The sequence below is a fragment of the Hyperolius riggenbachi genome, chromosome 4 (genome assembly GCF_040937935.1).
Source record: "Hyperolius riggenbachi isolate aHypRig1 chromosome 4, aHypRig1.pri, whole genome shotgun sequence".
Classification (NCBI taxonomy): domain Eukaryota; kingdom Metazoa; phylum Chordata; class Amphibia; order Anura; family Hyperoliidae; genus Hyperolius; species Hyperolius riggenbachi.
This window is the reverse complement of record NC_090649.1, coordinates 429,429,114-429,443,429: the sequence shown is the minus strand read 5'-3', so window position 1 is coordinate 429,443,429 and position 14,316 is coordinate 429,429,114. Positions and strand designations below refer to the sequence as shown.

The following is a 14,316-nucleotide window of genomic DNA, read 5'->3' as shown; positions in this document are numbered from 1 at the left end:
CAACCAATAAATAAGGTGCAACGCTAGACTGCACCCTCACATATCCCTGTTGATCCAGAGGAAGGCAAAAAACCTTTACAAGGCATGGTCCAGTTAGCCCCAGAAGGGAAAAAACATTGTTCCCAATGGCAATCAGATAAAATCCCCTGATCAACACCACAGAGAATTACCTAGTAATTATAGCCATGGATGTCTTTAAAAGCAAATAAAGCATCTAAGGCCCCCTTAAATGCAGATATAGAATTTGCCATAACTACTTCTTGCGGTAATACATTCCACATTTTAATCACTCTTACCATAAAGAACCCTTTCCTAAGTACATGGCTAAAACATTTTTTCCTCCATGCACAGATCATGTCCACTAGTCCTTTGCACATGCTTAGGGACAAAAAGCTTATCCGCCAATCTTTCATATTGCTAACTTCCCTTCATCAGATCCACAACCGTGGGTAGCACAGTGGTTAGCGGTTCGAATCCCAGCCAGGTCATCTGCAAGGAGTTTGTATGTTCTTCCCATGTCTGTGTGGGTTTCCTCTGGGCACTCCGGTTTCCTGCCACATCCCAAAAACCTACAGATAAGTTAATTGGCTTTCCCCTAAATTGGCCCTAGACTATGATACATACACTACACGATACATACAGACATAGACATAGGACTATGGTAGGGTAGGGACAAGATTGTGAGCCCCTCTGAGGGACAGTTAGTGACCAGACAATATACTCTGTACAGCGCTGCGTAATATGTCGGCGCTATATAAATACTTAAATAAATAAAAAGCTTACTGACTCATCCTCCAAACTTTTACAAAATAGAATGTTCTGCCTCTTTCTGCAAGTGTAAAAAAATAAGTTAAAGATTAGTGCATTAAATAAGCAGAAACATTTCAACAATTCTATACCTAACCCAAAAACAAAGACTTTTTTGGCATTGTGTTATGAATTCTGGTACCTGTAGCTAAAATATTGGCTACACTGTGGGCAGCGTAGGGCAATAGAGAACTTGTATGTTCTCCCTATGTTTGTGCGTGCTGCCTCTACAGCATCCTCTCACATCCCATGTGGAAGATGTCCACACTATGTAAATACACAGTATTAATCACATACTCTGGGCTATAATCTCTAAGGGCTGTTTTACACCAGGGTTTATGTGCAGCGATTTCTCGCCCACGAATCCGGAAGCGGAATTGCAGCCTTTTGAAATGTAATAGGCTACTTCCGGATTTGCATGCGGGGGGGAAAAGAATGAAGCATGGTCACAGATCATAGGAACACTTTTTTTTTTCCCCTCTGCTGTCAGACTCTTGAACTCACATCATGTTCCTCTGCCCCCTGCGGCCACCGACCTTCTTTGTACTTTCTAGGCAACAGCCTCTGCCACTGCTGTTGCACCTTGTGCTCCCAACACAAATATTGTTATGGTTATTGTGCTATCACACAATCCTTGTTTATTGTTTTTGTTTGTTTTTATGCTCTGCTGTTGCCAAAACCAATTTTAGGCACAATTACAGTCAAAGGTGACAAGAACCTGTGATAAAGCAATATGCACTCATCTGTATGCACTCATGTTATGTAGGTAGTGTGCGTGTTACTAGTAGTATAACAGAATACTGCTGCCAGACTGTTAACCAACCAACCCCGTCACTGTCACATAACACCAGTCCTTCACTCCCTTTACTGGCTACCTATAAAATGGAGGGTCCTATTCAAGATCGGCCTGACATTTAAATCCCTACATAATCTGGGCCCTGGATACATGAAAGAAATGTTGCAGCTGCGTAGCAATCCCTGCAATCTCAGATCCACAGGTTCTAATAATCTTGTCATACCCAGAGTCCACCTGGAAACTTTTGGTCCCAGAGCCTTCTGTCATGCTGCTCCTCGTTATGAACTCCTTACCTCAGCAGGTCAGGACAGCTCCATCTCTGGACGTGTTGAAATCCAGACTGAAAACCCACCTGTTCAGTTTGGCATTTGCGGAAATATAATTTTTGTTTTGTGAATACTTCATCCTACTACCAATTACTGAATCTGAGAGCGCCTAACCGCTTTGAGTCCTATGGGAGAAAGGCGATATAGAAATGTTATTGTTATAACACGCATTAGCCAAGTAGTGTAACTCGTGTTATACTAGCAACACGCAAGTTGCGTAAACACGCGTTGCGTAATGCGCCTTTCTTCAGTTGCATAAGTCCCAGTAAAATCGCTGTGCCGTTTACTCAATAGATGCCAATAGAATCTCTCCAAAAGATGGAAATAAAAAAATTGACCCATTTCTTTGAACAGAGCTACTACTTATTTTTAGTTTTTTACTCTACTACTTTTTTTTAAATCGCCGTCCCACATCTCTTGCAGTCTCTCCCTCTCGCACATACGCTGTCTCACTCTTCCATACTCTCATCAGCCCCTTATTCAATTCAGTTTTCTCCTAGGAGATAATTTTTCAACTTTGTTTAAAATAACATTTCAGCATTCTGCAATTGCCAAAGTACTAAAAAGCAGGAAGGCTCTGTCAAAATTAGGATTTTCTTGTTTGCCAGTGGCTTAAAAGAAATTTGATTGATCAGGTGTAAAAATATCACCTAGGGAAAAAAAACGTGGGAGAAAAAGTGTACTGCATATAACCCTCTGTTTTTCCCTATTTTATTTATTTATTTTAAAGCTGTGGAAAGTGAAGGTCAGTTATAGTACTATAATGAGACAAAAAGTAGTGGCACTTTCCTTTCCCTGAACTGGACATGCGTTTTCTCCACTCCTACAGCTTGGTCAGCAGGGGGCACAACCTCACTGCTACAGATGAAGGAAATTAGCAGTTTTGGATCACTCATGAAAATTGACCATATTTTATGAGTTTACGATTCTTTGAAAAAGCAAATAAAATAAAAATAAAAAATAAAGCTGCATCAAAATTAATCTCAATCGACTTCATGCTCCACAAGTGTTACCATTTGCCTAGCCGTAGCATGGGGAGTTCAAACGTTTTGTTCACTTAGGGTTGATTCACAACAAAAGCGCTTTTAAAAGCACCATCTTTTCAAAAAGTGCTTGGCTAATGCGTTTCTATGGACTAGTTCACACCAGAGTAATGTGATTTTTTTTTTCTTCCGTAAACGCGGGTCCTGCAGCATTTTGGAGGTGATTACGCCTCAATGTGAACTATAGGAAAACTATAAAATCGCTTTAAAAATCGATGAACAGAGCGATTTTCAAAGCGTGTTTTGGCAAAAGCTGTTCACTTCTAAGTCAAGGTGTACTTCCTGTTTTGCCACAAGAACTACAAAATCACTAAAATCATTAGGCATAAATAGAAAATCTCCAGGCATTTGCTGGGAATCGCTATTGCAAATTGCAACATAAATCGCTAAGCGTTTGCTATTACACTTAGCACACGATCCCCTGCTATCTCCGCCCCTAGGACTTCACACCCATTGGGGTGGAGTGGTCAAGGGGCTGCCACCGCATTCACGCCAATCGGCGTGGAGTGGTTGGCAAGCAGTTAAAAAAGGTCATCTCTTTTCCCTACCTTATCTTGGGTGAGTATACTGAAAGTTTCAATCAACTCTAATCAATTGAACGTCATCCCAATCTGTAGCTGATACCGCCTTCCAATGAGAAATATTTTTATTTTCTCAAATAGAGCATCAGGGAGATGGGTATGGCTCATATTGCAGTGAAACCCCTCCCACAGTGTGATGATGGCATGGTCCTGACAGTTTCCTGTGCGTGAACCTCCTCGTGGGAAAGAACGGCTGTTTCCAGCTGCCAAGCAAGCCGTATCTTCCTCTGTGCATAGAACTCTCAGTAATAAACATTCCACAGTGACCGCTTGTCAGTCCAAAAGATGTTGCCACCTGTTATAAATTTCAGAATGTGCATCAGGTTGAGGAAAGGTTTAGTTCAGGCAAACACTTACTAAATAATCTATAAATGAATATTGTTAGAAGAATAAAATAAGCAATTTTATTTACTACATTCTTTTCTCTATAGTTCCTCTTTAAACCTATACAGAAGGAGTCCACTTGAGCAAGTCCTACTTGTGATATTAGCTGATGTGTTCTGACTGACAAGTTTATGTTGGGGATGACTGATCCTACAATAATGTAATAGCCCAAAATATACATGTAATGATTAGAAATTGAGAAGCGTTCTCTGCAGGATAGTTTATTGAATCAAACGTTTTGATCAAAGACCCTCTGATAATTACAAGCAGATGATCCTGCTGGGTGAAATCCAAATCCTTCTAAATTAAGATGCTTCTTGAATCAGCATTGTGCTTTTGTCTAACCAGATGTTAAATAAGCCAACCCTTAATGGACTCGAGCATGTGCATTTGAGTTTATCATAACAAAGATCAATGCAGCCTGGTGTCCTGTGAAATTACTTTCATATTTTCAAGCATGCCTATAATGTATAGAACCGAGAAAGGGCCGTACAAGAACCTGAAACCACCGCTATTTGGATGTAGGGTTATAATGGGCGTCAGAAAGTAAGGAATTACTGGAAGTATTTGTCTTATAAATATTAGACCGCCTACACCCATTTTGATCATTTTGACTGTTGTTAGGGTTGAGTTTAAAGTAAAGTGCTTTGATTGCCTTTACAAACAAGTTGGATACATTAACTTTGTTTCATTCAGAGTAGGCTTCATGTTTCTGAGGGCTAAAAGGTAGCTGTAGACCTCCGATGTTGGTTTGACGTTCCAACCACAGAAGTTTGTTCCAGCGATTATCATTCCATTATAGCAGATCTATACCCATTCACATAACATTGTCTGTCTGATTACTAAGGTTCTTCTGAGCTTGGCTGAAAACAATTCTTGAGTTTTTGGAGCATACAAAGTTCTTCCACATTAGTTTACTAAACACAAAACCTGCTCAGTGCACTAGATGACATGTTTTGGACCTAAGCATGGTCCTTCCTCATGATTTGAGTAAAAACCAGTTTTACATCCAAAACATGTCAAGCGTGAGGACCAGTATTATGTCTGAAACATGATGGCTGGCGCACTGTGCTCCTTTAGTGTTAAAAAAATGAATTAAAGAGGAACTTTACCAAAGATTGAACTTCATTCCAATCAGTAGCTGATACCCCCTTTACCATGAGAATTCTTTACCTTTTCTCGATTAGATCATCATGGAGATCTGTATGGCTGATATTGGGGGGGAACCCCTCCCACAGTGTGATTTCATAACCATGGTCCTGACAGTTTGCTGTATGTAAACCTCGTTGCATTGTGGGAAATGCCTGCTTTTGCCAACTGCCAAGCAAGTAATGTCTCCCTCTGTGAGTAGAACCTTTAGTAATGAAAAAAATATGGTAGCCTCCACATGCCTCTCATGTCAGGTTCCCTTTAAGCTAAAACGTCTAACTCTTAACACCTTAATCTAACCTCACACTATCCTATCCCTTAACACTCAAAGAATAAACTGGGGGAAGGAGAAACTAAGAGCCCGTAGAATATACAGTAGTATGTCATTAGAGCAGGAAAGTCTACCTTTATTTTCCCTTTTTAAATGTTTTTAAAGTGAACCTTAAGGCCCGGTTCACATTAGCGTTCGCTATCCGGATTTTCCGGATCTGATCCGGACCGCATACTGTACGTACATTCCGCATAGCAATGCAAAGGCTATGCGGACGTTCACATACGTACGTTCCGTACAGTACGGAGCTGGACCGGATCCGGACTTCGGACTCTTTTCCAACATGCGCTATTTTTTGTGTCCGGATCTCCGGCCCACGCACCCGGACCGGAGCCGGACCTGAGCCTGACTGCACCATCCGGAACACAGAAACCAATGGGAAACGGAAGCACAGAACACACTGGAGACAACACCGGACGTTCTACCCCATTTCCTATGCGTATCCAATCGGCCATTTCGGATGGGGACACATGGGCCAAGCATGTCTGGAGTGGAGCAGCAGTGACAGACGTGCTGGAGCTGTTTGGCAGAATGTCGGAGGTGGAGGTGAGGCCTACAGCGGAGGAACCTGATTGTACATGTGCACCAGGTGCACCTTCTGCTGACCCGAACATTTTTTTATGTATATTTAACTATTTTTTGCCCACGGATCCGGATGGCAGCCTGATGCATGCCAGGTACAAACAGACCGGATCGGATCCGGATCGAAACTGTACGGTTCTGATCAGGTCAGGATCCGATCAGGATCCGGTCCGTTTACTTGCCAAAACGCAATTGAGAGGGATATGGATGTTTCCTTTTACGCAATATCAGTTGCTTGGCAGTCCTGCTGATCTCTTTGGCTGCAATAGTTGCTGAATTACTCACCTGAAACAAGCATGCAGCTAATCCAGTCTGATTTCAGTCAGAGGACCGTATCTGCATGCTTGTTGAGGGGCTGTGGCTAAAAGTATTACAGACACAGGATCAGCAGGAGAGTTGGGAAACTGGTATTATTTTAAAAAATGTTCCTGACCCAAACATATATCCACTTTCAAGTGCTTTCTTATGCTCATTCCACTATAGCTGCGACTTCCAAACATTCTTGTTCATGAAAAGATTTTTTTTTTTAAAACTCATCTGTCGATCATTTGATATGCAGCAGCTATCAGATGCCAGGTTTATGCTTATCGGTACACTGTTAAGGTGGCCACACACTATACAGTTAAAAGATCCAGTTTTACACCAATTTGCTAAAGTTGCTTCAGTTGTCCCTAAAAATCGTAAGCTTTTGTTTTCGATTGAGAAATCTGCATATACTGTAATTGCAAACGCGCACTTAGTGCTGGAAAAAGAGGGCAGCTGTGCGATTTTAAAAAAGCATGGAATCGCAAAAGCAAATGAACGGTCACGGTGCACGTTTTCGGAGCGAGGCTATTGACTGCAATAGCCTGTGGAATCCTGTGTTTTGCTGTTCTTGGCAAAACGCAAACAATTGCAGGTAGTGTGTTCCCAGAGATTCAGAGAATCCTACAGTTCATATTGCTAATTTTTAAAATAAAATCTCATTTATGTACTTCAGCTGACAAAACTTTTTTGGCTTTATAAAAGTACACATTTTATATTTCCACAAATGTATACAATTTGGCACACGTCTGCCTGGAACATGGGGTTATTTGGGAGATAAAGACCAGCCCTGGAGAATATTGCTGTGTGCCTCATGTTACCAAAGTTTTTTTTTTTTTACTTGTGTTTTTTTTTTAGTTTAGTTTTTTTGTTTTTTTTTAAGTGGAAATGGTGTGGCTTCCCTTTTATCAGAAACCCACCAAGCCAGTGAGTCTGTCAGGAGACCCTGTTTACCAGACGATTGTCAGCCTCTTCAAGATAATTACACAGATTGTTTGAAGTCTGTCGTAGCTGAAACCTGATTTATCCCGGCATCTCAGCAAGACGTTTCTCCCTTTTGTGGCTTTATGTAAATAAACATTTCAGTTTATGAATCCTTTAAAGGAAAACTCTAGGCTGAGCTAAATAAAATCATCTCTCTAGTTATATCAGTTATTGGGATTAATCCAGAACCCTCCTTTCCCATCTTCGTAAAATGCCTTGAAACACTACTGAAAACAGCATTTATTCTACTGGTCTAAAAACACAGTTGGAGACGCCCTATATGTCTAATATCAAGTAATATATGTTAGGAGTAAATGGATCTTACCTCCTTAAACGACAAACCATAAAGGTAAGTATACGTTTTATTGATGCACATACGACAATGTGTTTCACGGGTGCTGGCCTGCTTCCTCAGGTCAATACAAAAGTGCCTTTAGCTTTTGCTGACTCTGTGTATCATAAGTACACTTCCAACAGTGATAAGCAGCTTCCGCAAGGCATTACATTGCATTCAAAGCCCATCTACAACTAAAACTGTAAAAAAAAAATAGCAGAACTAGTTCTCTGAGTACAGAATTACCCTGTCAAAACAGTTAATGTAGTGGTCTGTGGCTTATCCCCCTCCCCTGCTTCTGTCATTTTCCCTGGAGCTATAACCAATGCTGCTGCCCAGCAGGAAGAGGGTCCAACAGCACTGCCTTGTGCTGTTGGACTGGACTGAGTTGCAACTGACAAGAGGGAGAATGTGCAGTCAGTTACCAAGGAGATGAGCTGTATCTCAGGGAAGAACCGGTGCAGTAGGTATTTTTCATTTCTACAAACATACAGACCATTTAAAAAAAACTGTTTTATGCATTCTTAAATACAAAAGCGCATTTATGAAGCCTTCAACATTCTCAAAATTTTAGTTGAGTTCAGAAGTTGCATTTTTTACATCTGGATTGGTTTCTTCAATTTCAACAACCCAGCCCTATCCAATATGTGTAAGAAATCACCCGTCAAAATATGAAAAATGTATGAAATATTAAAAAGGATTGTTGTCATTGTTTTTTCATCTTTGTTTTCTTTTTAGACATGCAAAGCCTGGAAAAATTATTATGTGAAGCCGTGGTCCGTGGTCAGCCACGCAGCCACAGACCGTGGAAGAAAATCCTGATTCTTGTTGAAGGAATTTACAGGTAGGATGATAAAAATTGTGGTGCTTAGAGTGGCTGGTTGATGTCATTGTCTCTCTATTTTCCTGCAAGACAAGAATTTATGCTTTGCGAAATCTCTTTACTGCTAAATTCTGTACTTTTAACATAAAACGATTAAATGTGATTATAGCGCCAATATTTTTAACTGCTTTCTACAGAAGAAATTCAATAGTTCACTAACAAGCCCTCAGAGGCAAAAAACAGTCCAGTACTTGAAACCTCCCCTCCTCGGTATATGCCACACCCCAAGCCACGCCCCTGTAACACAGGTGGCAAACTGAGCATGCTTACCATGCATCTGTGCTTGAAAATGTGACGGGCCATCGCTTACATAGGGATAAACTGTGTAATCGCCAGGGTTTCCATAGAGGCAAAGGGGGCAATTGCAGCAATGGTGACCCTGTGTTCATGTGTGCAGTGGTGAATTTGCTGTGGTTTGTGGGTGGCGCTGGGGGGCCCCCCAAGTAACCTTTTCCTTGCGGCCTCGTGGGCTCTGGCAATCGCCCAGGGCCCCAGAACATGTAAGAATCCCTAAGTCTCCCCTCTTAAAGGACATCAATATTGGGATCTGAGAGGGGGGGCACAAAGGCCACCTAACACTGTTATCTGGGGGTGGGGGACAGAAGCTACCTAATTCTGCGGCATGGGGGGGAAGGTACCAAAAAGGACACCAAATACCACTATAAATTTATATATGGGAGTAGACTATTGTGGAACCATATTTATTTTTGCCCAGGGACCCATTTCACCTAAAACCGGCCCTAATTAAATGCCTCTGCTTTATCTGCATCAGTATCTCTACAATAGCAGATGTATAAAATATTCCACTCCAACAAGCACCTCTGGGCATATCCCAATGGAGCCTAATGGGAAGGCTGGCCATGGGTGGAAACCAAGACTAATGTGACAGTTATTTTTTGTACATTGTCCATCATTTGGTCTTTTTAGCAAGTGGTTTGGAGAACATATAGATAGGTTAAAGTGACACTGGCCTCAATTCATGGAGCTTTATCAAACACTTTATGAAACGTTTGATAATTTACCTCATGGGTAAAATCTAATTTTGAATTCACTAAGGTGTTATAGATGTATCGAATGTTTTATCGATGAAATGATCAATAAATCTATAACACCTTAGTGAATTCAAAATTGGATTTTACCCATGAGGTAAATTATCAAACGTTTGATAAAGTGTTTGATAAAGCTCTGTGAATTGAGGCCACTGAAGTGGAAAAAAAACTTTGGTGCAATGATTTGTATGTGTAGTACAGATAATTAACCTCCCTGGTGGTAAGCCCGATTTACTTACTTTTTTTTTGCAACACGCAGCTAGCACTTTGCTAGCTGCGTGTGCATTCCGATCGCCGCTGTTCCGCGCTCGATCGCCGCTGTTCGCCTTGCCGCGCCGCCCCCCTCCCCCCAGACCCTGTGCGTTGCCTGGCCAATCAGTGCCAGGCAGTGCTAAGGGGTGGATCGGGACTCCCTTAGACGTCACGACGTCCATGACGTCATTCTGCCCCGTCGCCATGGCGACGGGGGAAGCCCTTCAGGAAATCCCGTTCTTCTTTGAACGGGATTTCCTGATCAAAGATCGCCGGAGGCGATCGAAGCAGGCGGGGGGATGTCGCTGTACAGCGGCTATCATGTAGCGAGCCCTAGGCTCGCTACATGTTATATAAAAAAAATAATTTTAAAAATAGTGTTGCGCTGCCCCCTGGCGGTTCCTAATAGACCGCCAGGGAGGTTAATAGAGCAATGGTAGCAAAGAAAATGGTCTCATATTTTAATTTTAAGATATACAGTATAACTTTTTTTTTTATAACATTGCATATTTCTGTCATATTTGCAGGTACAAGCTACACTGTATTTTAAACTAAAAAACTAAGCAGTGCTAATGAACCTTTCAACTTCCCTACAGTAAAAATCTTATCTAAATCTGTCTCTGACTGTTTCTTTGATGTATAAGTGCTCCAGAAAACAGTGACCCAAGTTGGGTCAGAGAGCTCAGAGAGGCTCTTTTGCATAAATAACTGAAGTTTCTTAACTCTTCCTGGTTTGGAAACAATATGAGACTCATATCTGTGCTACTAATGTTCTGTTTTTTAGCTGTACTACATACAAATCATTATATCATAAGTTTATTTTCACTTCAGATTCCCTTTAATTACTGCCTCCCCTTGCTCCGAGGAACAATCAGTGATATGACTGTGTACTCCCGTACAGCCTCGGACTGAGCCACCAGGAACATGGGAATATTCCTGGTAGGCCTAGCCCCTTTAACTTTAAATGGGCCCTCCCAGGCCCTGCACCGAGCAGCAGGAGAGGAGGGGGTAGCAGTGCAGGAAAGGGGGGCTTGGGCACACAGCAGCAGGGAGGGGGCCCAACTGCCCCCTCCCTCACCTGGGGCCCCCCTTTCTGCACTCCCCCACCAGAATTTCGCACAACGATAGCGGCCAGGCAAGGAACTACTTACTTCTCCTGCGTTCCAGGTGCCGGGGATCTGCGTCATTGCGCATCACTTGTCTTCCGTCTCCAATGCCTCTCACTGTACTTCCTCATTAGCGGAAGTACAGTAAGCAGCATTGGAAACTGAAGCTACGTGACCCGCAGAGACTCTGCAGCAGAACACCAGCGTCTGGATCCAGGGTGAGGTGAGACGCCCCCTGCCCGCTGCCACCAGCCCGACACTGCACTAAAAACTGGAGGGGGGAGCGCAGAAGGAGGGGGGGCCCAGGTGAGGGAGCGGGGAGTTGGGCCCCCACCTCATTGCTGTGTGCCAGCAAGCTCCCCCTTTCAGGCTATTGGGGACACCTATAGCTAACTATGGGGACACCTAAAGCTAACTACCTATACTGGGACACCGATAGTCAACTACCTATACTGGGGACACCTATAGCTAACTACGGGGGACACCTAAAGCTAACTACCTATACTGGGGACACCTGTAGCTAATTACCTATAATGGGGACACCTATAGCTAACTACTGGGGACACCTTTAGCTAACAACCTATACTGGGGACACCTATAGATAACTACCTATACTGGAGACCCCTATAACTTGCTACCTATAATGTGGACACCTATAGCTCACTACCTATACTTGGGACCCCTATAAGTTGCTACCTATACTGGGGGTGTCTATAGCCTACTACCTATAATGGGGACACCTATAACTTGTTACCTATACTGGGAGCACCTACATCTAACTACCTATACTGTGGACACCTATAGCTTGCTACCTATAACTGGGGGCAACTATACTCAGGCTCTAGGCCCTTCATATGACACTTGCCTCAGGCCCTGCATACTCTAAGGCCGCCCAGCATTGCAGGCAGTAGCACCCAACAAAAGACCCAGCCCTGGCTACCTAATACTGACATATATGGGCACGTGGCTACTTAATTATATTGTATCTGGAGGTGTGTAACTACTTAATTTTTATCTAGCGGCATTTGACTACTTGATGAATTATCATGAGGCATGTTACTACTTGATTATTTTATCTAAAGTTTATTTTAGCAGACCCACTCTTTGTGAATAACATCGCTACTTATTTTGTGTATTTTGGGGCCTGCCCATGACCCATCATGGCCACGCCCATATTCCAGTGCATGGCCACTCCCTTTTATATGCCATGGCTTGTGCAGCGCGCCACATGTAGCCATCCCTCTGTTATAGGCTGATCTCACAATCTATTCCCTACCATAGTCTAATGTCCTACCAAATTAACCATTTCTGCTGCCCGGACGTGAAGCTCACGTCCAGGTGGCTGCTCTGCTGCGGTGGTGCGCTCCCGCGCGTGATCCCCCAGTAGCCCTGGGATCAGTGAACGGGAACATGGTTCCTGATCACCGATCCATGTCCCCAGCAGAAAAACCAAAGCGCTCTTACAAGAGGCTGCAGTATTTCTGCACGTAAAAATGTCCGCATCCCCCTTGTGCTTCCGCTTAGCGAGAAGCACAAGCAGGGGAAAAAACTCATCTTGTGACCAAATAGTAAAACTACATCTACATATTTTTTACATTACAATTTACACATATAATAACATTAAAAATTAACTGTTTATTTCACACACCAAAATATTACCCAAATACAATTTTTAATGGAAAAACAAATTACAATTAAAAAAAAGAAAAAAAAAAAAAAAAAAGAAAACATAAATAGTTACCTAAGGGTCTGAACTTTTTAAATATGCATTTGAAGGGGGTATACTACCAACATTTTTTAAATTATAAGCTTGTAAATAGTGATAGACGCAAAACGGAAAAATGCACCTTTATTTCCTGGCTGAAATGGTTAATTATATAGCCCTGAAATCTTCGCAAAATTTCTAGAGTACATGTGTATGTGAGCCCAAATTGTAGGGGTAGGGGGGGGGGGAGTGGGCCCCAGGCTAAAACTTTCCTGGTGGGCCCTTAGTGTCCCGGTCCAACCCTGCTCCCGTACAGTGCTGCAAAAGATATCTGTGCTATAGACAGGGGCGTAGCAATAGGGATTGCAGAGGTTGCGACCGCATCGGGCCTTTGGGCCAGAGGGGCCCTCCCTGAACTTCAGTATTAGTCCTCTATTGGTCCTGTGCTCATAATAATCACTTCTATAAAAACTTTGAATAGTAGTAAACATTAACAAGCTGTTTCCCATCCTCTTCTTGCTCCTCTGACACTGTAGTTGCCATTGCCAGGTTTTGGTGCACCGTATAAATTGCTATGTGTAGAGTGTTTGGGGGGCCCCATTGTAAAACTTGCATCGGGGCCCACAGCTCCTTAGCTACGCCACTGGCTATAGAATTATGCAGTAATAGTGGTAGTCACTTTATATCTTGCCTAGACATGAAGTCTCTTCCACAGATTCAGAACTGTTTAGGATCTCCTAACTCTCCTAACCCATGAGTATTGCTTGTGACATGTAAGGCCGTGCACTATAGATGACATTATTATAACATTGTCTTAAAGTGTGCCAGGAGCAGACAGAGGGCACAGGAAGGGGCTAATTCTGATGTATAAACAGACTCTGCTTTTAATCGTGAGGTTTAACCAGATTTCCTCATCTTTTATCTGGCACATATTGAATCAATATTGCATCCTGTTCAGCCGCTCAATTATATCCATCAGTCATGCTGTCCCAGCTCTGGGATCCGATGACATTTTTCTCGAGTTTGCCGAGGCTGTGACTCCAGCGACGGCTCCGGCGGCAGCCTCAGCATCTGTAGGTTATCTGTAGCCGTGGAAAGGCATAGTTTGACCTTTATCTAAACACCTGTCAATCAGTCCCAGCACATTATTACTACACTGACCCGCTGATTCTGAGCAGTCTGGACATCCCCTCTTTAATCAGATTAAATGTTAGATAAACAGACTTTGGCACAGCAAAGAGAAACTTGAAGTTTTCCAAGTCCTTTGATCATCTGCAGATTCAGCGGACCACCAATGTGTTAACGCTAAATATCGCTGTCGGTTATGTGGCACTCGGGCCCCTGCACAGCTGCTGTTTTCTTTAGAACTGCCAAATCCCTCTAATAAATGCAGCGGACAAAGTTCCCTTCGATGTTTACTGTCGACTTTGTAAAGAGATGATGGGCAAATTTCATTAGATTTATTGCTGTTTAGACTCCAATTTAATTTGAAAAGAGAAAAGTCGGCTGGAGAAAGTAGCTAATGGTCAATGATGAACCTCAGGCAGGACAGGACTTAGCACTAGGCCGTCCCATCTGGCCCTCTATGTTACATGCATGAAGCTGGGCTGGTCAATACCCCGAGGGAGCATATAGAGCTGGACGGAATAGTCCATACAGCCCACCCATCCAGCTTTCTATGCTCTAGGGATGTTGACATCT

At 42.8% G+C, this 14,316-nt stretch overlaps 1 protein-coding gene across 2 annotated transcripts in view; it reads left to right on the top strand.

Annotated features, from left to right (window-relative positions):
* LOC137504280 (serine palmitoyltransferase 3-like) overlaps positions 1-14,316 on the top strand; it is a 169,451-nt gene that overhangs the window by 88,942 nt on the left and 66,193 nt on the right. For both annotated transcript variants that reach the window (XM_068232476.1, XM_068232477.1), the window contains exon 7: positions 8,359-8,464. In XM_068232476.1, the coding sequence (XP_068088577.1) occupies positions 8,359-8,464 (106 nt within the window). The remainder of the gene's footprint in view (positions 1-8,358; positions 8,465-14,316) is intronic.